The sequence below is a fragment of the Sebastes fasciatus genome, chromosome 3, assembly GCF_043250625.1.
Source record: "Sebastes fasciatus isolate fSebFas1 chromosome 3, fSebFas1.pri, whole genome shotgun sequence".
Lineage (NCBI taxonomy): Eukaryota > Metazoa > Chordata > Actinopteri > Perciformes > Sebastidae > Sebastes > Sebastes fasciatus.
In genome coordinates this window covers 7507452-7530834 of record NC_133797.1, presented here as the reverse complement: position 1 = coordinate 7530834, position 23383 = coordinate 7507452, and the positions used below count along the sequence as shown (strand labels likewise).

The window sequence follows — 23383 nt, the reverse complement described above, 5'->3', positions numbered from 1 at the left end:
TCCTGTATGTCCTATTTTCAGACGGGTAATGACCATCTCTTCCCTTGGGCTCCCGCTCCGTATCCCACCAGCTCCTACATGTGTCTGAATACTGTACAGATGTCTCCCTGTGTCACTTAAGTCCCAGTATTCTTGCCAGGTTTGTGCATGTAGTCCTCAATGATGGTTTTAACCTCTGCTTTACTTAACAGTATTTGTATGTCAATTAAGTGTTGTTTTAATGATTGTTTGGCCAATATACCTGCATTCTCATTTCCTTCCACCCCTATGGAAGGAGGGTCACTTCTTCCTCTTCTTCTTCTACTGCTGCTGCTGCTGCTTCTGCTGCTTCTTCTTCTTCTTTGGTGTTTATTGGCGGATGGCAAACCAGCTTAGAGATGCATTACCGCCACCAACTTGACTGGAGTGTGGAACAAGAGATTGTGCAGAAACAAAAAAAAATAATGAGGAAAACTCTAGATTCGTTTAACTAAATCAGTTTCTCTTAAAAACTGAATAATTTCACAGTACATGTTAGCTGCTGTATTCCCCAAGAGACCTGACAATGAAAAGTCCTGATGTTTTGCCTTCCTTAGTGACTGTAAAAGGTAATTCCTCTGGATAATGTAATTCCTGCAGTGTATCAGTACATGTTCAACAGTTTTTGGTTGGTAACAGTGTGTGCATTTTCCAGTTGGGTGCTTGCCTATTCTATATAATGTGTGGTTAAGACCTTGTGGCAGCCGCCCATTCTCTGGTGCTTGCTGTTGTTTCCCTTTTCCCTGGTGTTTTTTTGGTTGAATTGCTGAGTGATTGGAGGGTTATTCAGTTCACCTGTTGCGCAGGGTGTGGGGACTGGCTCTTAAATGATAATCGAGAACAGCTTGGTGCATTCCCCTCTTGGCCAATCAGGGTGTGACGACGCCCTTTCTGTAGGGCTTAAAAGAGGAGGGAAACTGCACAACCAGTGTCATTCTGATCTCTCCTTCACTAAATGCAACATGTGTTATCAGCCAAGCCAGAAACTCTGGTCTGTTTTAGGCCCTTTTGAGATTCTGTGCTCTTTTTGTTTTGCTTATTGAGAGTGTTGACTATCCTAGTTGGGGTAACAAAATAAATACCTATCAATTAGGTTACCTGCACTAGGACGTTTAGGTGCTATTTGTGCAAGAATCTGGCTTGCCTCATGACAGCCTAACGCCAGCAGGCTGTATTTTGTTATTCTATTCATTTGTTGATTTTCAATGAAACCCTTTATAGCCATTTCTTTTAGTCTATTTTTTGGGGGGAAACTTTAAAGGAGGGTAAAAGGAAAAATAAAAACAATATTTCAGTTTCCTTAATTGTTTTTTATCGAAGAGGTATTTGTTCATTATTATTATTAAGGAGGCATTTTATTTTATATTATTATGTGGATGGGAACTGGTTTTCAGTGTTCTGCCTGATCAATTAAAGTCTAGGGGAATCTGTATTCTTAATTCTGAGTGTTTGTTTGGCCAATTGATTCATGATCAGTGTTTATGCATTATCTTGTAACTCCTCGAACTTTGCCAGATTTCCTATCTCTTCTAACAACAGAATATCCCTTTACAACAAAATCCGACTGTGGTTTCAACCATGTCTCTTGTATACAGATTACATTAGGTTTCTCTCGTAAATTATCAATATACTTCTTAAACTCTTGGCCGTTTGCAATTACGCTTCTTGCATTCCACTGAAGTAGAATTAACACCATTAAGAGGATCCAGCCCATGTTTGAGAGGATTGTGTATCTTTATTAAGAATGTCTCTTAACTGTTTCCCATTCACTTCAAGGTACTTCTCAGCTGATCTGACAATTATTTTGATCCTTTCATTGCGGCTTTTCGACTTTGCCGAACAGTTGATTATCTCCACCATAAAGAGCAAAAAAACATTCTTTCTCACTAGCAGAGTTTCCCCCTTCAATTTATCACATCCTTCACATTTTCCAACATCTTTGTTCACAGTGTTATTTTGCCTTGTCACCTTTATGCCTCCTGAAACGTTCTTTGCTGCCTCAGAATAGCTGATTCCCTGAGAAACCTTGACTCGCTGCACCTCTGCTGCTCTTTTACTGACCTCACATCCACCGTACGCTGAGCTATGTTCAGCAATTGTAGCATTTCAGCATTGCTCCTTTTGCACATTTGCCATACTCATGGTCTCCAACACACCTTCCACACCTTTGGTTTCCTTTACACACAGCCGCTACATGTCCAAATAATAATAATAATAATAATAATAGCTTGGATTTATATAGCGCCTTTCATGAAACCCAAGGACGCTTAACAAAGACATAAATAAACACAACAAATGTAACAGTAGCTAGAGGCCATAGGCCTTGGTGAAGAGGTGGGTTTTGAGGAGTCTTTTGAAGGTGTCCAGAGATGGTGCGTTGCGGAGCTCTATGGGGAGAGAGTTCCAGAGGGTGGGGGCTGTCACACTGAAGGCTCTGTCCCCAAAAGTTCTCATTCTTGTGTGAGGGATGGAGAGCTGACCCGTGCCTGAGGATCTAAGGTTCCGGGGCTGTGTGTAAGGGTGGAGGAGGTCAGATAGGTACTGAGGAGCCAGGGCGTTGAGGGATTTGTAGGTGAGGAGGAGGATTTTGTAGGTGATGCGGGACTTGACCGGGAGCCAGTGGAGGTGGATGAGGGTGGGGGTGATGTGCTGCCAGGGTTTGGTGCGGGTGAGAACCCTGGCAGCCGAGTTTTGCACATACTGGAGCCTGTCCAGGGCTTTGCTGGGAACCCCGGACAGAACTCCATTGCAGTAGTCCAAACGGGAGGTGACGAAAGCGTGGATGAGGGTTTCTGCCACAGAGTCAGAGAGTGATTGCCGGAGACGTGAGATGTTTTTGAGGTGGAAGAAGGCGGATTTGGTGATGAACCTGATATGAGACTGGAATGATAGTGTTGGGTCCAGGATGACACCCAGGTTGCGGACTTCCGAGGATGGGGAGAAGGAACAGCCGTCAACATCCAGGTGGAGATCTCCAACCTTCCGGAGGAGGGCCTTGGGAGCCACAACCATGAGCTCGGTTTTGTTGCTGTTGAGTTTTAGGAAGTTAGATGACATCCAGATTTTTATTGCATGTAGGCAGTTTACAAGTGACTGTGGGGGTAGCTGGGTGGATGGTTTGGTGCTGAGATATAGTTGTGTGTCGTCAGCATATGAATGAAAGCTGAGACCGTGGTGGCGGATGATCTGACCAAGGGGAGCATGTAGATGGTGAAGAGGAGGGGTCCCAGCACAGAGCCTTGAGGTACGCCATGGTGGAGCCGGGGTGGAACTGGAGTCTCTGATGGTGACAAACTGTTTTCTGTTTGTGAGGTAGGACTGAAACCAGGAGAGAGCTGAACCGGTGAGGCCAAGGTAGTCAGATAGGCGGGTGAGGAGGATGGTGTGGGAGACTGTGTCGAAGGCAGCTGAGAGGTCCAGGAGGATGAGGATGCTGATGTGACCAGAATCTGCAGCGATGAGGAGGTCATTTGTGATTTTGATGAGGGTGGTCTCTGTGCTGTGGTGTGGTCTGAAGCCAGATTGAAACGTTTCGTAGAGCTCATGGTTGGCCATATGTTGATGGAGTTAGGCGGCCACTGCTCTTTCCAGAATTTTGCTCAGGAAAGGAAATCTCTGACACTTGAAACATCTGAGAGATGGGGGAATATACAGCCTGACATCATAACACATATATCCAATGTAGATCTTTTCCAGGAGTTTTTCCTCCACAGAAGTGATCAGAATTGAGAGACTGTCACATTTAATCCCATTTCTGTTTGCTTTCATACGTTTGACCTCACTTACTTTGGCATTAGTTACGTTTGCTTCAACATCGTCAGTCGGTACATTTACTGGGATCCCTGTGACGACTCCCCTGACTAGTTTTTTGTCACCAGCTAGGGAACATTGCACTTTCCTGCCATTTATTTTGTCCATCTGATTGCTCTCCCTTGTTGTCCACATACTATAATCAGCAGTGATCCATTTCTCAACACTCTAGCACTCTTTATCTCTCCGATTTCCTTACATATGGATCTAGTAAGCTGTATTGGATTCCATTCACCAAAAGAAGCCCTGTCTTGCGCAAGTTTAACGATTACCTTGTAATCATCTCTCCTCATCTCTGTTACAGCTACTCTGTCAACATTGTCACTATCATCCGATTTATTATTTAGATTCTTTTTACATTTCTTTTTCCAAGCAATATCCCATTTTCCATAACTCCCGCCACCTAATTCCATCTTGCCTAACTCGCTTCCTGATCCGTGACTTCCCTCTGCCATCTCCTGCCCAGTCACAGCCCAGTGTTGCCAACCAACCACTCCACATCACCAACGTCCACTGACACATTTTTGGTGACTGTTGGACTCCGCCAGGGTTGTCCCTTGTCACCAATTCTGTTTGTGATATTCAAGGACAGTATCTCAAGGCGCGGGGTAGAGCAGAGTGTCTGGTTTGGAGACCTCAGTATTGCATCTCTGCTTTTTGCAGATGATGTGGTTCTGTTGGCTTCATCTGACCGTGACCTTCAGCAGGGCGGTTTGCAGCTGAATGTGAAGTGGTCAGGATGAGAATCAGTTTCTCCAAGTCTGTGGCTATGGTTCTCTGCCAGAAAATGGTGGATAGGGTTGGTTACTACCCCAAGCAAAGAAGTTAAATGATCTCAGGGTCTTATTCACAAGTGAGGGTAAAATGGAGATTGAGATGGACAGTCGGATTGGTGTGGTGTCAGCAATGATGCAGGTGTTGTATCGAATTGTTGTGGTGAACAAGGAGCTGTGCCGGAAAGGCAAATGAGCTTTGGATAGTGACCGAGAGAACAAGACCGTGGATACAAGCGCCCTAAATGAATTTCCTCTGTAAGGTGGCTGGGTTCAGCCTAAGAGATAGGGTGAGGAGCTCAGACATCCGGACGGAGCGCGGAGTAGAGCCGCTGCTCCTTCGTGTCGAAAACAGTCAGTTTGGCCATCTGATCAGAATGCCTATTGGGCGCCTTCTTTTGGAGGTTTTCCAGGCACGTCCAACTGGTGAGAGACCCCGGGGTAGATCCAGAACGCCTAAACATAACCAAACTTTAACCATAGCATTGTCACATCATAAAAATGATTTATTTTCTACTATGATTTGTAACAGTTTAGAAGGCAGACAAATTATGTTGTCCTGCTGGGGCATCAGATTAGAAAACACTTGTGTGTGTTGTTCCAGAGGACATGGACAAACAAGGTGTTTAGTTGTAGACGGGTGTGACAGGTGGGGTCTGCTGCTGAATGTGAATAGGAGTAAGAAGATATTTTTATTTTCTCTAAGGAACAGTACAAAATAGGATTTACAGTATTCCACAAGCAGCCATTAGTATAGTGGTGGAACAGTATAAGTACTTCGGTACAGTTTGACAATAACACGGATGAAATAGTTACAAAGCACCAGCAATGACTTCCTGGGGAATATGAACTTAGTTAGGGTGAGTCGTGTTTAGCATTCTACAACTGCTTCATAGATAGTATTATTACTCTTTCTCGATATGTTGGTACCAATTACTAACTATCCAATAATTAGAGTTTACACAATGTTGTAGGTATATGTTCCAAGATCACGGGTCTCCCTCTAAGGTCTCTGGTTACCAAACAGAAGCAAAGAGCCCTTCAGATGGCCAGTACAATTCTCCATGATCCAGCACACATATTGCGTCTGGCCTTCAAGTAGCTCACCTCTGACCAACGTGCTGCCCCAGGAACAGAATAGGAGTCAGTACTTCATACATATAAATATACTTTATATGATATACATAAACAACCCCTTTGTTTAGTGAACTCTAGTATTTTAATTATTTCTTATATTGTTTTATTCTATGTTTTTTACAGAATCATTTTGGATTAAAAAAAAATTTATTCTATAGTGTCAGTAGGAATATTGTTGGGAGCTCGCAGTTTATGCCGGAAGAGCCAGGCTTCGGCTCGCGGGATGATTAACATTCCCTTCCATTCCCTATGTGAACCCGCCGTTAAAGAGAATAAATAAAAGCTTTTATCGTTGGGACAAACAATTCACCACCATAGCAGCTCCAAGACTCACAGTCACACAAACAAATGACAGAAAAGAACCAACTAATTTAAAAAAAAAAAATTGCATTCAGGATGCAAAATGGGCCAGTAGTTTTGTTTCAGCTGTAACCCAGAATCCAACAATACACAAATTTTCTGTTGTTGAGCTTGGATCTGAAGACATGAAATTAAATGTACAGATAGATTAAAGTGCAGCACAAAGCAGCCACATCACACAGTGTTGCATCATTTGAAGTGATGCAACAAAATTACCCAACTGCCCCCCCAAAAAGTGATCACAAGTCATGGTTCCACTGTGGGTAAAACAAAGAAATGTTGAGCAGGGCGATCACAAACTGTAAAGTGTCTATGAGAGCGAGGCTGTGGTTTGTCTGCTAGTGTAATATTGTACTAAACAAGTGATAACAAGCTGTTACAATAATGACTTCACTCCATGTTCCTGCTGAGAACAGATTTGAGCTGAAATTCAGCTCAGCCTGTGCATATATCAGCAAATGATCTCTACTTCTTTAATATCCTCTTCATTGTTCGCCTCATGCTGCTGCTGTATCTTGTCCTCACCTTCTGTCTTCTTCCTCTCATGTGCCTCCCTGTCCTCCTTCTCCTCTTTCTTCTTCCTCGCCTCTTCATCTTCTTCCTTTGCACCTCCCTCTATTTTTCCTTCCCTCTCCTCCTCCATCGTCATCATCCTCCTGTCTTGCAGGGCGCAGGGCAGACAGTTTGCCAGGAAGAGGACAGCAGAGAGACAGACCAGAGAGAGGACAGCGCCCAAACCCACCTCCAGCTCTCGAGCTCCCTGCCCTTCCTCCTCCTCTTCCCTCCTCTCACCTTCTTTCTCCTGGCTCGGGGAGAAATACAAAGCGCCCTCCTCCTGGCTTGGCATCAGCACAGCTCTTTCCAGATTGTTCCGACTGACCATCCCTCCGTTCCCAACCTCGTTCCAGTTTCTATCAGTTCTCCTCCCATCGATTTTGTCGTAGTAGTCACTGCTGACATTCTCACTTTCGTCCTCGTCAAAGTTCGACGCATAGATGTCGCTGTCTGACTCAACCAGCGTGTCTGAAATGTCAAGCTCAAACTTCTCGCCTTCCTCATCCTTATCCCCTATTGGCTGCAGGAAGCCCAGGTCTAGGTTGACTCTTATCCAACCAGATCCTTTCGCCAGCCTCCTTGCCCCGCCTCCTCCTCCGGTGTCCGTCCAGTCCCTGTTGCCTTCACTGATGGAGTTGGAGGTGATAGGCTGGACGGCACAGGTTGAAACCAGAAGTTCTGCACGCAGTAAAGGCCCGCCTCCGTCGCCCTGGGCAAAGATGCGTTGGCTGGGGCTGGGCGTCACCACAACCACCGTCTCAGCCAATGAGGAGAGACGCAGGAAGAAGGGAAGGTCGCTGAAGGAGGAGAGGAGGGAGGCGGTGTCGTCACTGAACTGGAGCCAGACGCTGATGGAAGCCTCCTGGAGAGACATGACAGGATATGAATGGAAAGAAAATATTACATCTCACAAGTGATTGTCTTCTTAAATTCTTTAAATAAATAAATAACAGTTAGCCAGATGTTTTCAACTATCAACCAACTGCAAATTCTTAAATTGTGGCCTTCATTTAGAGAACAAGGGCTTTATTAATAATTTTCCTTGTTTTTATGAGCATATTTGATCATATTTTCTGATCTATTCTGGGTTTAATTTTGCTGTTAATACAAACCCAACAGTAAATGCATTTATCTGCTGTCTTGATAAATAATATTGTAATATGTCCATTTCCACAAAACTATTAACTGCGCAACATGTCATAATCAACACTCTGCCATAGCGGCTCTGAGATCTCAGACTCGTATTAGATCAGGAAGTGTGCTGCTGGTTTCTACGGAGACCTTTTTAACAGTGAATAGTCACAAAATCCAGATTTGCACAGCAGTTTCCTCAACGGTCTCCCCCAGGTGAGCACAGAGGCCAACTCACAACTGGAGGCAGACTTAACGCTGCAGGAGCCGTTCACAGCCTTAATGAGTTTACAGAGGTCCGGGGCTGGACGGCCTTCCTGTAGACTTCTATAAGTCCTTTTGTTCTGAGTTAGGAGAAGACCAGCTCGAGGTGCTGACCGACAGTCTTCAGAGAGGAAGACTACCTCTGAGCTGCAGGAGGGCAGTCATCACTCGGCTGTGTAAGAAGGGAGACCTACAAGACCTAAAAAACTGGAAGCCGGTTTCTCTTTATTTGTATTTGAGTGCCTTCACAATGAACAGTTTGTGTCATGAATTGCCTTTCTCTCACCTGGTGATGGTTGTACAGGATGTTGTAGGCTGTTACTGTTGTCGTGACAATGGACGGGTGGGTGGGGCTAGCGGTGACTGACATGCCGAGGCCGCTGACCACCTGCACAGACAGGTCCCCGGGGGTAACGGGGTCAGAGGTCACAGTGATGTCACATCTGCCCAGCACACCATCCCACTGCTCAGAGACGACCTGAGAGAAAGAGACAGATGATGATAATAATGATGATGATGATGATGGTCAGGAAGTGAAGATGTCCGACTGAATTGATGCACAACTATCACCAACATAGAGTGATGTCTGTCCTGGTTGTAAACCAATCAGGTTGTTCTGGGTGCCAAGGGAAGCCACTCGAGGGTCCTCTACTCTCAGCCAGTTACGGACCAGCTCTGTAACATCCACGAACCAATCAGATGAGCCCAGGAGGTGTGTGGTTCTGCCATGAGAATCCTGAGCTCTGAACTGAGTCAGAACCTGGACTGAGGAGCGCTGATACACCGGTAAACACCTGAAGAGACAGGACACACAATCCATCAGAGAATATATCAAAAGTTATGCATAGTAAACTTGGATCTCTGTAGAGTTTTCTGGCCTCTAGTAGTAGCACTATGGAGCCGTTTTTCTATGACTGGGTCCCCACTTTGTTACTTGTGCTTGCACACAAGGGTGGACTTGGCACGCGCACATAAATGTGGAGGACCAGATACACTTTCCTGCTAATGCTTTCACACTATTCGACTGTTCTACATGTGACAGCAGTGCTTGAAGTGGAAAAAATAAGTGCCAGTATTCTCTTATTCACATGTTGGCGTATCGGCCGACATCACCGATTTTGACCAGTAAAAAAATAGGTTGGAGGGTGCGCGAAACTTCCCACAAATAAAGCCAGGGCTAGCTGTTTTTTAAACAACCGACACGGCACTCAGCCTGTTCGCTGAAACATGGAGCAGGTAATGAATTTTCATTGGGAAAAACTGAAACAATCTGATGTCCGCTCATTTACATTGCGTCCAGTTAGGAAGACGCAATGTTTGTTGTTTCATTTAGACCGTCTTTGGTGAAAAGTTACAAAATCAAGTGATTGTTCTGTGGCATATCTTGTGCTTGACATTTACTGGTAGGGTTTCACAGCCTGTCCATTTAATTACATACTTAGAGGAAACACTGGGGCTACAGAGAACTTTCAGAAACACATATGTAGACAAAAGCCTAGAAAGAGGTTAAAAAAACACATTAGTCTCCTGTACCCTTCCTTTGTGAAGTGGTTCCAGCCATCAATGGCATTGAGTACGGGGTCTGCCAAGGACACTCGCAGGGGCACTGAAGGAGCCCACACCTCCACACACACAGAGCCACGGAGCGCACCCAGTTGAAACTCCACGACTGCACAGGTGTTACCCAGCCCTGATTCACTGCCATCCACAAAGACCGTTGAGCAATCGCTGGACACCTGTGGTTGTGATGGACACAGACAGAAGACTCCAATGACACTGGCGATTAAAGGACATTAGTACAAGATGGATTTACTTTTCTCGTGTTCTAATTGAATATTAAAATATAACAATATGGCTTATTTAAAGCTGCACTAATCAATATATTTTCATCATCTATTGGTTAGATAACCAGTCTTGGGGAGTAACGTGATACATGAAGTGGTGTTATGTAATTAGAATACAAAAAAAGGTAACTGTATTCTGTTACAGAATAAAAATACATAATCAGATTACCAATACATTAGGTAAAAATGAGGATAACTAGCAGGATTACAATTTTAAAATACATTTTAAAATAAAGGATGTACAATGCAAGGTATGCCTTATGTGTATTATATTATTATTACTGCTATTATTATTATAACTAGTCATTTTTCTATTATTGTTACTGCTACTATTACTGCCATTACTATTAGTAGTCATATTTCTATTGATATGAGTAATTTTACAGTACTCTAAGCAGATTATAATGCATCATATGTTTATAATGCATTATAGACATGGACATTGACATAGAAAGTGTTACCAAATTCCAATCTTCACGATCCACTTAGTCCCTTGATGATCTTTTTTCTATTTCAAAGATCATCCTTGAACAGAAACAGGTTAACCCCCACCACCCATCCCAATGTGTGATTGAAGTCTGTGGAAAAAAAATAGTAATTAGACTATGAGTTAAGATTTGTCTTAGCTAGGCTTGCATAGCCAGACCTATCTCCACAGCACTGTGTCAACGCTAAAGAAAGGTCTAGCTCCACACATTATCATTCTGGTAAATGATGAAAAAACACTCTGGCCTGTTTGTATTTCTTTAAACAAATCACAGTTGTCTTGGGCGGCGCTAACCCCAGGATGCAGTGACGCAGATAGCGGAAGGCGAGGAGAATATCGCCTGAAATACGTGGTCATTGTCAGGATTATGCCCACAGTCTACATCCAGTGACATCAGACAAGGTTTTGGCTAAAACTGTCCCAGACAAAGATAATGTTATTCTTCTGAACCTGGGCAACATAATTAACAAGAATCCCTGTTTTGGGTAATATCAGACTGATCTTAGAGAGAGAGATTTGTTTGTGTTTTACTGTGAGGCACCTTGACAGTGTTCTCGTTGGTAGAGTGGCACTTGACTGCAGAGGTGACGTCTGACACCGTCCCATCACGGTTTATGGCCAGCACAATGACAGGAAGTGACACCGGCTGGTTGGTCAGTATGGCTGTGTTGATGATCGTGTTAGTCTGAGGATAGAGGATCAGAAAGAAAAAATGTTTAAACAGATCATGTTTAAAGAGATCAGATTGGATGGATCTTTAAAAATTTGAAAGATTCTAAAAAAGATTATCACTGGATTGCGTTTCAATGAATGAATGAATGGATGAAGTACCTCTGTGATGGGAGCGATGCTAAAGATGCGTCGATCAGCAAATGAGAAGATGCTCACTGCTGCTCCATGTGGCGATAGGTGGTTATTACGCCCGGAGTACTCCAACCACCAGTTAGCAGACACCGTCATGGCAACACCAAAGCTCTGCCTCAGGCCGTCGACTGACAGACACACAACCTGCTGGAGTAAAGTGGGACTGCAGGGCGACAGAGATCACAGACTTAAGCAGCCAGTCATTACCATGTGTATTAAAGTATTGACCTTAATACATCATTATGTAATTTCTATCATTTCTAAACCAGAACTGTTAAAGTCATGCTGAAGAAAAGCCTTATCTCTGAAAACTAACTCTGTCTAGTCCAGTGATCAGTAGCCAACAATACTATTGTCACCCGGGGTGGAATAGCCAATGTGGCTATTTACACCCGGTGTATATAGCATGGCAGAGACAAGCACCCAGGTGTCCGTAACAAACAATGCACACATTAAATAAGGTATGTGTATTATGTACTGTATGTATATTTTTCCTAACCCTAACCAGGTAGTTTTGTTGCCTAAACCTAACCAAACTGCAACTAAATACCCTGGCCTCCCGGGTGAAAGTCCTCCCTGTCACCTGTCGCTCGAGCAAATTAATCATGTGAGAGCCTTTCGTTACGCCTACCAAGATTTGACCAATCATAATAATCATTCACCCCCCTAGAAATGAACGTCAAGTCCTTTAAATGGAATGTTGCAAATATGTGGTTTACAGTGGTAGCGAGCCAGCTTAGAACCCTCAAAAATCAATACAAGACATCCACCGAAGAGGAGAAGCAAGCTAACTCAGTGGCCAGCAGATTAAACTGTGATTGTACTGGGCAGCTTCCAGGTGTGAAGGTTCTCTTTTTCAGGAACGCCCTGATCACGGCAGTGAATCTCCCCTGAATAAATAAAGGTAAACCCCCCCCCCCAAAAAAAAACACAGCAGACCAATCACTGATTGAAGTGGACATGATGTCAGATTGTGCGTTTCTAAACTGATAGAGGAGATATCCGCACACTTTGATGTATGCAGTGTTTCACTTAATCTGAGCTTTCAGTCTAACAGACCTTCATCAGAGCATGCAATGATTATGGGTTTCTGAAAGTTGCAGAATCTGATGGCTGCAGGCCTCCATAGTTTAAGTTGAAATGAACGCTTCAAAACACTTGTTGAAGGCTTACTCGTCCTTATGGTTCACCTCAACTGCTGTGCTAAACACCAAGTGCTTCAACAAATAAGTCAGTAAGTGTTGGAAACTGGTCTTTGTTTAAGCCTTTGGCTGTCTGAGTGCTAAAAATCATTTTGCTGGCTACTGGTGTGTAAGAGCTACGGCTCACTACGGCTGACGGTGTTGTTCTCAGTTATCACGAGATTAGCTAAAGGAACTCGATCCATTTGCCTGTCTGCTTTTTGACTGTAATGGTTCATGGACACACTGAACTGAGGTGGAATCGACCTACTTGTGTGTGTGCTTGAGTGTGCTGTGTTTGTGGCAGAGGATGGACACCACGTCGTGTTTGGAGCCTTGGTTTCTCTCCAGGGTCACTGCCCACAGGTCAGAGGTCAGAGTTCTCTGGGCCACCATCGACACCAAGCCCTTCTTTACCTTCAGCCTGAAGACACACACACACAGATTTTCAGTGTAAAACTACAAGAGTGTGTTGACAGTCAGTGATCCAGACTGTAATACAAGACAGCATTTTAAGAAAGTGAAAGTAGGGTTGTTCTGATATAATTTTGTGTTTACCTTATAATAACAAACTCAGCACTGAAGTTGGCTCTCAGATTCACAGAGACTCTGATTGGCTGTCCTATCAGGACCGGGCCCATGTGATAGCGAATCATGACATGGGGGTCCAAGCTAAGCTCCTCCTCTTGCTGCCCATTCAAACAGGTTTCTTCTTCTTTGGTCCTGCTCTGCTCCCTCTCTTCATTCTCCTCCTCCTCCTTCAGTGTCACTGCTTTGATATGGACAAACTGCCTCTGGGACTGAGCTGCTTTGTCCTCCACACATCTGGATGGATGGTCAATTGGTGCGAGGAGATCGACAGATGTTGGAGAATGACAGACAGAAATTAGTTCTCGTGCAGCAATGAAAAAACGTAAAACTCAAGGAGTCTTTCTACATGTTCCTATCCATTCACATACCCTGGTGGTGTCAGGTTTAGGTCAGCCACTGTGTCGGAGGAGGAGTAGTAAAGCTGTATTTGGTTTCTCCTGGGAACCCGTTGGTGTCTGAAGGCCCATGGAACTTCCTCCTGGGTGTCCCCATCAACACCTAGATGGTATCTGAAAGAAGGCATCAACTAATCTGTCATACAGGCAACTGATAAAAAGATCATCATCATCATCTACAACTCATAATGGAATACAAGGATCCATGAAAACTGCTTCAAACATCTGTCCATGCACACTTTTCTTGTTATAACCGAACCTCTTCCTCCAGCATAAACATAATGTGTTTCAACAACATTTTCATATCCTTATATCAAACCTCTCTTTTTTCCTGTGAGGTTTGCCCATATGAGTGTTCCATGATGGATTCAGCAAACCCTCTTAACTGCACATAACTTGCTGTAAATTGCTTGTTTCAGCCTGATTAACCTGTACATTAGTAGGTGCACGTTTATGAGATTTGATCATTAGCATAATCGATTCCCCCTACATATCTATATAAGGCTGCTTTTTCTGCTTCATTTGTGGGGAAATTTCATTCACAAGATGTTATCCAAGAATGAAAAGAAGAATTTCACACTGCAGAGCTTCAAATCAGCAGATGAAAACATAACACATTCAACAGTGTCAGTAGTAGCTGTGTCATTGCAGACCCATACCATGACAGAAATAAAGAAGGAATGATTTGACATTAAGTTAGATGCCTTGCTAAAGCAAAGCAGTCATTGACTTAAATGGGAGGCGGTCAATCGAATGTGACAATCAAGGATGAATATAATGAAGTAATGTTACAAGAATGTGTAAGAATGGAGCTCTGCTTGGAGTATTCTTGCATGGTTTGAGTGAACTATTGAAGGATGAACTTGCTGTAGTATACGTGATGAAAGCAACTCCCTCGACTCTCTCATTTCCTTGTCCATTGAAATAGACAACCGCCTGTGGGAGAGACACCAGGACAGAAATTTCAAGCCCAAATCTGCTTAATTCTTGTGTCTCACCCCCAACTCTTGTGAGAACAGCCTATAGACGAATCCGGTGACTGCTTTGTGTGGTCCGCCACCTAGCGCTGCCGCCATTACTGCGGTGACAAGTCATAGTGATCGCACTGTCGGCTAACAGCGTTAACTGGTGACTTTAGGCCATAAGTGTCCGTAGTTGTTCGTAGTAACTTACAAACGCAAGCTACTCTTTGTTCGTAGTAACTTACAAACGCAAGCTACTCTTTGTCTAAACAAAGCAATGCGAGGACATTACTCAAGAAGCGGGATGCAGCTTTCCAGTCAGGTGACAAACAGGCCTGCAGTGAAGCATAGGGGGAAACTCAAGAGAGGCATCAGGGATGTAAAGCGCAAACACAAACAGCTCATTCAGGATCAATTTAACAACAACAACAACAACAACCCCAGCAGCATGTGGAACGGTATCAAAACACTGACTGACTACAAAACCACCAATCTGCTGCCAAGTGATGCCAACTGCCACACTGCCTGATGTCCTGAACCAGTTCTTTGCCCACTTTGACATTCAGAGAGGGGGTTCTGTGTCTGCTCGATCCGTTTACCCACCTGTGGAGAGGCTACACTGGTTCTACAGCATTACCAGGTGAGGACCACCCTGAGGAAGGTTAATGCAAGCAAGGTGGGAGGCCCAGACGGTGTGCGCGGTCGGGTACTGAAAGCATGTGCCGATCAGCTGACAGAAGTGTTAATATTCAAATATTCAACCTCTCATTACAACAAGCTGCTGTTTCAGCATGCCTTAAATCCTCCACTATCATCCCTGTGCCCAAACAAATCATATGTGAGAAGTGTCTGAATGACTATCGCCCAGTGGCACTAACACCCATAGCCATGACGTGCTTTGAGAATCAAAGGAGATGGTCATTGACTTTAGGAGAACAAAGGAGAAAGTCCATCTCCCCCTCCACATACATGGAGAAGCAGTGGAAAGTGTGGAGAACCTAAAGTTCCTTGGATTCAATATGTTAAAACAGCTGACATGGACCTGCAACACCTCATACCAGGTTAAAAAGGCCCAACAAAGCCTCTTCTTTCTCAGGAAGCTCTATCACCAAATTTACAAAAAAAAAACTTTATTATTCCGCCTGCTCCTTCCACATTTTTCAATGTACAAACTACATTCAAATATCAAAACGTTCGGCGCCTGGGTTAGCGGCAGCGGGAGAGGGTTAGAGTGGGTCTGCCGACCAATCAGCTTCCAGGATTTCCATTTTCTCTAGACAAATCATGTGGCGGCTTTCCATTTTCACTGCTGACGTCATCCATTTTCAATACCGACGTCATCCATTTTCACCGCGGATACAGCCAATCGGAGCTCTGGATTCCATTTTCAGGCAACGAATCGTGTGGCTGATCTCCGCCACGTCATCCATTTTTGAATAGCCAATCACAGCCGTCCCAGCGGACGCGATGCGGAGGAGGGACTTTTGAACTATTCACTGCCGTCGTCGCAGAAACGCCTATTCAGCTACAGACAGGTAAATGTCATTATTAACATTATATTCAGCTACAGACAGGTAAATGTCATTATTAACATTACGTAACAGTGATATTGGGTTCTCTTAGACAATACGGATTAAACGTGTTTTAGCTTTCTGGCGTTTTTTAATGTGGGCTGATTAAGAGTCGCTGTGAAATCAATGAATAGGTTTGTAATGTTACTCTGTCTAAGCTAGCCTGGCTTTAATTATGTTAGCTAGACTTGGTGAATAAGTTATCAATCACTTTATCATCTGTTCAGAGCTCTGATCATTATGCTGAGGCTACGTTACAGTTACAGTTACAGTTACATAGAGGTAACGTTACTCCTACTGTATGAGCTCCTCAGCGTTGTTAAACTAACACTACCACAGTCACTTCTTTTAGCTCAGACAGGTAACTGTAAGATAACTGTGGTGTTATATTAATGATTATATGATCATAAACGTTATGTTAATACTAAAGCTATAGATACATATACAGTATGACTGCTGCTGTTTAGCTTCTTAGCGTTGTGAAACAAAGTTTACTATCACAATCACTGTTTTTAGCTCAGACAGGTAACTGTCAGATAACTGCTGTGTTATATTAATGTTCATGATTAATGATTATATGATCATAAACGTTATATTAAACGTTCATACTTAAGTTATATAAACATGACTGTAGTTTGCAAGGTTTTTCAAGGTAAAAGAAACATAATTATCATATGTGTGAAATTGTTTCTACATATAAGTTTTATTTCAATGTCTGTTTAGACTTCTCCAGGCTGTCAGTCATCCTGTATCCTCTGCCCCAGAAGCTCAGCCTGCAGTCCAGTCTGAATCCTCACCTGGTGTCTCAGTCGGCAGAAATACAGTTGGTAAGTAATGTTTACATAAACCTCACAACAAAGCAATAGTAACAGTTGGGTCGAATCTATTTAACATACAACAGACAGCATACGGACATTAAGACACTATATGTTACATGTAGTGTAATTTCACAGCAGTTTATCCTGTTTATTTGCTTACTGATGACAAATTGTATGTTTAGGGGACGGGCATGGTGTGCCAGGTATGGATCGGGTTGACAGCCTTAACTGAGGACACAGACCTCCATGACTCTCAGCAACCAGCAGGTTAGTAATATCTGTAATTTGGAATACCATGCTTAGTCCAAAAAGAATAAGACAATGTTGTTGTTTTCATTTCATTAATTACTCACATAAGCCTGTTGTGTGAATACATATTCAGTCTCTGTTGTTCTTTTCATGTTTCTTTATAAGGGAAGCACAATTGTGGCCCTGTAGCAAAACCTGCTGGACGTTGACAGAGGGCCCAGCAATCTACAGTGGGCTGGTCACTGCCGGAGGCCCCGCTGGAGTCTGAGCTGAAGGAGTTTCTGGTGAATCTGTGTGCTGTAAATCATTCTGTCTGATGTTGCAGGGAATCAGACCCAATGACAAACATTAAGAATAGTATTATCTTCTTCAAATTATTTGTTCTTGTTGTTTCACGTGTTCCAGGCCCAAAGACAATAAAGTTAAAGCTTTAATATCATTACTGTCTCAATTCATGTGTATTCCTATGGTTATTTTTTTAATTAATTACACACAGCAAGTCCATCCCAATATTGCTCAACTATTCTCCAGTACATTATGATTTATTCTACTAACATTTTGACCTATCTTGCCTAACAGTTCATTAATCAGTCATAAGGAGGATGTATGCAATAATATTAAGCGTCTTTGAGATTACTAAAAAGCGCTATATAAATCTAATATATTATTATTATTATTATTATTATAATAATGCAAAACATCATCATGGATGATAATGTTTTGTATATTTGTTATCTGTAGTAATCTACCAGTTATATGACTGTATAAGGAAACCTGAACGATTTTCAATATTAATGTATTAGTTGCAGTGCACAAGTCTTGCATTAAAATTATATCTTGAGTCAATTCAAGTTTACACGAGCAACACAAACTATTTTTTACTGCATATTATAAACTTCGACCCTGCCGGAGACGAGATTCGAACTGCCTCTCAAGTGGACATGTATTGTTCCCCCCGAAAAGCACAAAAAATAATGTTTTTATTCTTTAACAAAAATACTATGGTGTATAAAGACTTCAAAACACCATGTGGGTGAAAATAAGAGCTACAGAATTGTGTTTTCTTCTCTCTTTCTCTCTTTTTCTTTCTTTTCCTCTCTTTTCCTCCTCTTTTCCTCTCCCCCCTTTCTCCCCCTTTTTCCACCTTCTTCCCCCGCCCACCCACACTATTGTTCCCCAGCTTTAGCGGAGTTGGTAGAGCGGGCGTCCATGTATTAAGGCTTGGTCCTGACCGCGGCGGCCCGGGTTCGAATCCGGCCTGTGGCCCTTTCCGCATCCACTCTCTCTCTCCCCCCTTTCAAGACTCTATCCACTGTCCTGTCATAAAAATGGAAAATGCCCCCAAAAAAATAACTTTAAAAAAAAAAAAAAAAATATCAAAACGTTCAGCTCAATTAGAATATTACAGCTACTACTTTTCTCATTCATAACTTTAATATTTTCAGGAATATTAAACAAAAACTTACAGAGTACAAAAGGCAGTTGGTCCGGCAGGAAAAATACAAAAAAGCCAATCCACAAAGTAAAGTTGCGAGGAATAAACTAGAATCCTTCAACACTGGAAAAGAAACTTCTCACAACAGAGGGCGACAGCAGACTGACACAGAGACAGGGGGAAACACAGACTAAATACACTGAGGAGATGAGGATAATTAGGTGAAGGTGAGGATAATTAGGTGCAGGTGAAACCCATGGGGGCGGGCTCCAAAGGTCACAAAGGCGGGAAAATTCACAGGTAGGAAGTAATACTAGACATGACACACACAGGGAGTATAACAAATTAAAACAGGAAAAACTAAATGACTGAATATCACAGAAAACCCCAAAACCTAGAAACCAAAATGCTCAAAAATGCTACAAAATCAGAGGCCACTAAAAAGATAAACACAAGATAGTCTAAAGTCTTAACAAAAAGTCCAAGAATCCTGGGAACATTCCTAAAATGATTTGTTAATTTCTCAGTTCAGTTGTGCTCTCAACGTGCGAGCGAACGGGCAGTCAGGGACTAAATGAGTGAATGATTAAAGTCATTCGACAATGTACATATAATACAACAGTTTTGATAAAAATGTAAATAGTTCTGTTTTTCGGTGTAATAGAGACTTTATGAAGAGATTTTTTTTTCTTTCAGCTGATGCCTTGAGCTACAAATGTGAAAAACAGTAAAAAAGTTCTCCATTCTGAGTACACTAGTTAGTGAGCTGAACTGAAAGTTCAGTCGTGTTTCAGTTAAGTGAGTGGGACAATGTGTAGTGCAGTCGCACATCCCGTCAAGCACTGAACGATTCAGTGAGCGAATCTTTTGAATGAACTGGTTCTAGAGATTCAGCACACTGAAAAGAACTGCCTTGCCAATCACTATCCAGAACCTTTCCACCTCCTCTGGGTGCTATCAAGAACCCCTTAATGGTTTCATCTAGAGCCCTAAAGGGCCTTTCAGACAGGGCATGGTTTGCTCTGCGCAGGTCGCTGGGTTCAATGCACATTGCGAGCTGCACGCTGCAGCAAGCACCCACACGCCCACGCTTTGCTCAACACAGCAAAACACCATCGAGGCACGGCACAAGTCATTGAAAATAATGAGTTTCAGAGTGCAGTATTGTTGTTGTCACGTTCTGTCTGAAAGGGCCTTAAAGGGCCAGGGCTGACGTGGTGCAGCGCAACCCACAACAATCATGGCTCACAATCACAGTTTTTGGAAGGGTGTGGGCTGGGTTGTGGACGTTCCCTTTTAGCACCCATGGTTTCAACAAGAGAGCTGATGAACTGTTTCTTCCAAAAAGGGTTCTTTGGATGAAAAGGGTTCTTAATGGAACCCCTTAGTCTTACAAAGAACCCTTGAAAAATCTGGTTCTTCATAAAGGTTCTTCAGAGGCAAATGGTTCTTGGTAGAACCTCAGCACTTCAGGAAGAACCCGTTTGTAAATAGACAAAGAGTATAGAAGCAAAGAGACATTTTTTTTAAAAAAAACAGCCACTGCCGCCATTTTGGACTGAAAACGCTGATGTCGCAATGGAACAAACAATTGACTTTCACGTCTTGGCCACATACGTTCTTTGGTACCAGGCTGTAAACATGTTTATTTCTCTTGCAAAGTTGGATATTTGAACATGGGGGTCTATGGGGTTAGACTCGCTTTTGGAGCCTGCCATCTAGCATTGTCCACAATGATAATTCATAATTCCCCCTTCAAATCACAATTATCTGATTACAACCAATACAAATAAAACAATTATTGCTTGTTGTTTAGGCTACCTGAAAGGTCAGATTTTTTGAGTGGCAGTGCAATTCGCAAACCCCTCCTCTTTCACTCAGTTTACAGCCAGTGTTCCGCTTTAACAAGTGACCGTGTGAACTAGTATCTCTCAACCGAATGCGTCGTGGTTGCTCTTAGTGAAGGCAGCTGTTGAAAACACAAACAGAAAGCCTTGAATTCTACTTTACTAATTTGAAATAAATACTAATCTTTGTTAATCTAGACTACTACAAGCACACAGATGCACTTGGCTGAAAGTCACCAGGTAACATGGTCACTCATTAAACCGAAACACCGGTGCTTTGCACAGAGGAAAGCCTACTTTCAGCAAGCTGCTTTTAATGTAGGTTAACATTTTTTAAAAATCAAGGCGAAACAAAGCAGTTTGTTTAAAAGTTTGTCACAAAAAGACGTTGTGAGGAGCAGGAGAAAGAGAATACAGCTCAAGTTCAGCCATCATTCTCAACCTAATCCTGCTCCAGTTTCTCCTCAACAAGTGCCAAGTAATAACAACACATATGTGGACCCCCCGTCACCCTGCTGTTACCGAACAAGCTGCACTGTTGAAAGACTCCTTTCAACTGTCGGATAAAAACTGGCATCAGTTCATCATACAGACTGAACTCTTAGTTCCTGCTCTCCTTTGAAAGAGACTATAATGAAATGACTTCAGTGTTCAACACTGAGCCCCGCCGTCTGCCGCTGTAATCAGCAAAAGTAAGCTAATTTACAGTTTTGAACTGTGGGGGCCTATTTTGGTTAACATATGTGATTCAGAACGTATTAAATAGGGTAACCATGTAAACATGTTCTAGAAACCCCAAATACAAGTATGAACTTGAAAATGAGCATAATATGTCTTCTTTAAGACTTCACCTGAGTGAAGGAGAAGTGGTATGCTGGCGGTTGACAAAGTTGCCGTGAGGATGTCCCCTCCTTTGCCGTTCTCTCCTCTGCAGCCGGTGACGAGGGTGGATGTTACTGTGCCACTTTTCCAAATCCTGATTTGATTGGTTGATATGTTGATCCTCAAACCAGTCACTGGGCAGTGTCAGAGTTACCACGCACAGTCCTAAAGGAGGCTGGAAAACCAGGACGGACATATGGATATTAGAAAAGGGAAATGGTGTAATGAATGAGTGAAAAGGACAGAGAGAAAGCTAAAAACAGAATCTGGTCCTCACCTGTGTGATACAGGAGGCCTTGTGCTCCTCAGTCTCCTTGAAGGCGTGCAGGGTGATGCAGATCCCTCGGGTGCTGGTGTCGCCCCGTGTGTGGAACAGCGCCCTCACCCTGAACCTCGCATGCCTGCCCTCATCCCTCTCTCTCTCCACATACTCTGAGAGGAGGGAGGCGGACAGAAGGGGGGAGAGAGGGAGGAGGTGCTCTGATATGAGCTGTGGAAACAGAAAGAGATAAGTAGCTATAGTTAGCTGGAGCAGTTTATGTAGTATCACTGTCTACTCACCAGATCTCTGTCCTCTGCTTTTTCTCTTACCTGTGTCACTGAGTAAGGGCCAAATGAAGCCTGGAGACCCGGTCTGGGGGCCTGGTCAGGCGGGGGCACCATGAACAGACTCTGGGAGAAGGAGAAGGGGCTGGAGTTGGAGAAAAGAGGGCCCAGATCCGCCTGAGACAGAGGGAGGAACTGCCAGGGTGGAGGGACAACTGACATGTGGACCGGCAGGGAGAGAGGGAGAGGAGGCTGCAGGAGGGATGGAGGGACTGCGGGAATAAAAAGGAAAGGATATAGGGAGGAAGTGAGAAGCAAAAGTGTTAGAGATTGATCCATGTTACAAAGTCAAGAAGACACTAAGGTATCTGAAAAAGCCCCTCTACTCAGAATGTCTTCTGCTTCTTGTTCCTTCACTGTGCAGAATGACTTACTGTCTGTGCAGTTTGTTTTCACATTCATCTGTTTAAGGGGGAGAAAGTTTCTCTTTAAATCTCAGTTTAACACCTGCAGGGTGTGTATGACATCACAAGTAGTTTGGAGCCAATCATGGTCCAGTATTCAACTGACACAGTAGGATGTGGAAACTTGAAGTGTGCACGTCACACACATTGAGACATCTTGTGTCCAGCAGTTTAAACTTTAGAAATGAACAATACAGTATTTATGTATTCATATATTCTGTTTAAAGGAGAAGACGAGAAAAGGACAAGTTGTGCTTTTAAGGATTTTTAATCTGGTTGAAGGTTTTTTGATTGAAAACAATATCCGACAGTAATTATTATATGAAGCAGAATATTTTTAAATGTCTTGAAACAACAACGAATCAAAACAGCACTGTCTGGATGTGGGAGGGAGGTGGACATCTGGTGAACAACAACAACAACAACAACAACAACAACAACAACAACAACAACAACAACAACAACAACAACAACAAGGAAAGAGCAGCACTAAAGTTGGAATGAGCCTGAAAGATTTCCATAAACAGATACATGAGAAGTTGACCTCTGCAAAAGTCCACTCTACTGTGACTCTCTAAAGTACTAAAGACAAACAAAAAATCCAAGACTCACCTTCTATGAAAATCCAATAGAGCAGCAGAATGCTAACTCTTCTTCTTCCCGAGCTGACACCCGCCATCACCGCACACCTGATGCAACACAGTACCATGTGACCACCACAAGTCAATATAAAAGTATTCTGCATCAAATATTCTCATCCAGTAGCAACATTCAGTATCAGTGCAGGACATTTTCATTATTCAACCATATTCCCCTAACCTTGGAGGACTTTAGGACGTAGGGTTAAGTTTCCATGACAATAATCCTTAATGTTAAACAGGCGCTTCTAGTTATTGTATCTTAACCATAGTAATACAATTTGCCATGTGCAAATAATGAAGGAATATCCCGTTAACAGTGGCATCACTGAATGTTGATGAAACAGTCGTCCCTTCGCTGGCTTCTTCTGGATCTTTCAACCGAATCACACAAGTCTTAAAAGTCCTTGGAATAATGAAAGTTTGAACATCTACAGTTGAAACAAACAATTGAGCAAATTTAAATTGCTGAAGACCATGTGATATGGTCAAAAGCTCCAGAACAAGCAAGTAAATGGTCCGTGAGTGAAGATTGTTTATCGACTCATGTTTCCCATGTCA

The 23383-nt window shown here is 43.0% G+C and overlaps 1 protein-coding gene across 1 annotated transcript in view; it reads right to left on the bottom strand.

Annotated features, from left to right (window-relative positions):
- Positions 1 to 5274: 5274 nt before the first annotated feature.
- Positions 5275 to 23383, bottom strand: part of tmem132a (transmembrane protein 132A) — a 19478-nt gene continuing 1369 nt past the window's right edge. Inside the window, exons 2-14 of the mRNA XM_074628692.1 lie at positions 22797 to 22873; positions 21766 to 21992; positions 21452 to 21664; positions 21144 to 21349; positions 13384 to 13524; positions 12983 to 13249; positions 12696 to 12848; positions 11211 to 11406; positions 10921 to 11064; positions 9582 to 9784; positions 8623 to 8842; positions 8335 to 8526; positions 5275 to 7515 (exon numbers count right to left, since the gene is read on the bottom strand). Of these exons, the coding sequence (XP_074484793.1) occupies positions 6550 to 7515; positions 8335 to 8526; positions 8623 to 8842; positions 9582 to 9784; positions 10921 to 11064; positions 11211 to 11406; positions 12696 to 12848; positions 12983 to 13249; positions 13384 to 13524; positions 21144 to 21349; positions 21452 to 21664; positions 21766 to 21992; positions 22797 to 22863 (3195 nt within the window). The 5' untranslated portion in view covers positions 22864 to 22873 and the 3' untranslated portion in view covers positions 5275 to 6549. The remainder of the gene's footprint in view (positions 7516 to 8334; positions 8527 to 8622; positions 8843 to 9581; positions 9785 to 10920; positions 11065 to 11210; positions 11407 to 12695; positions 12849 to 12982; positions 13250 to 13383; positions 13525 to 21143; positions 21350 to 21451; positions 21665 to 21765; positions 21993 to 22796; positions 22874 to 23383) is intronic.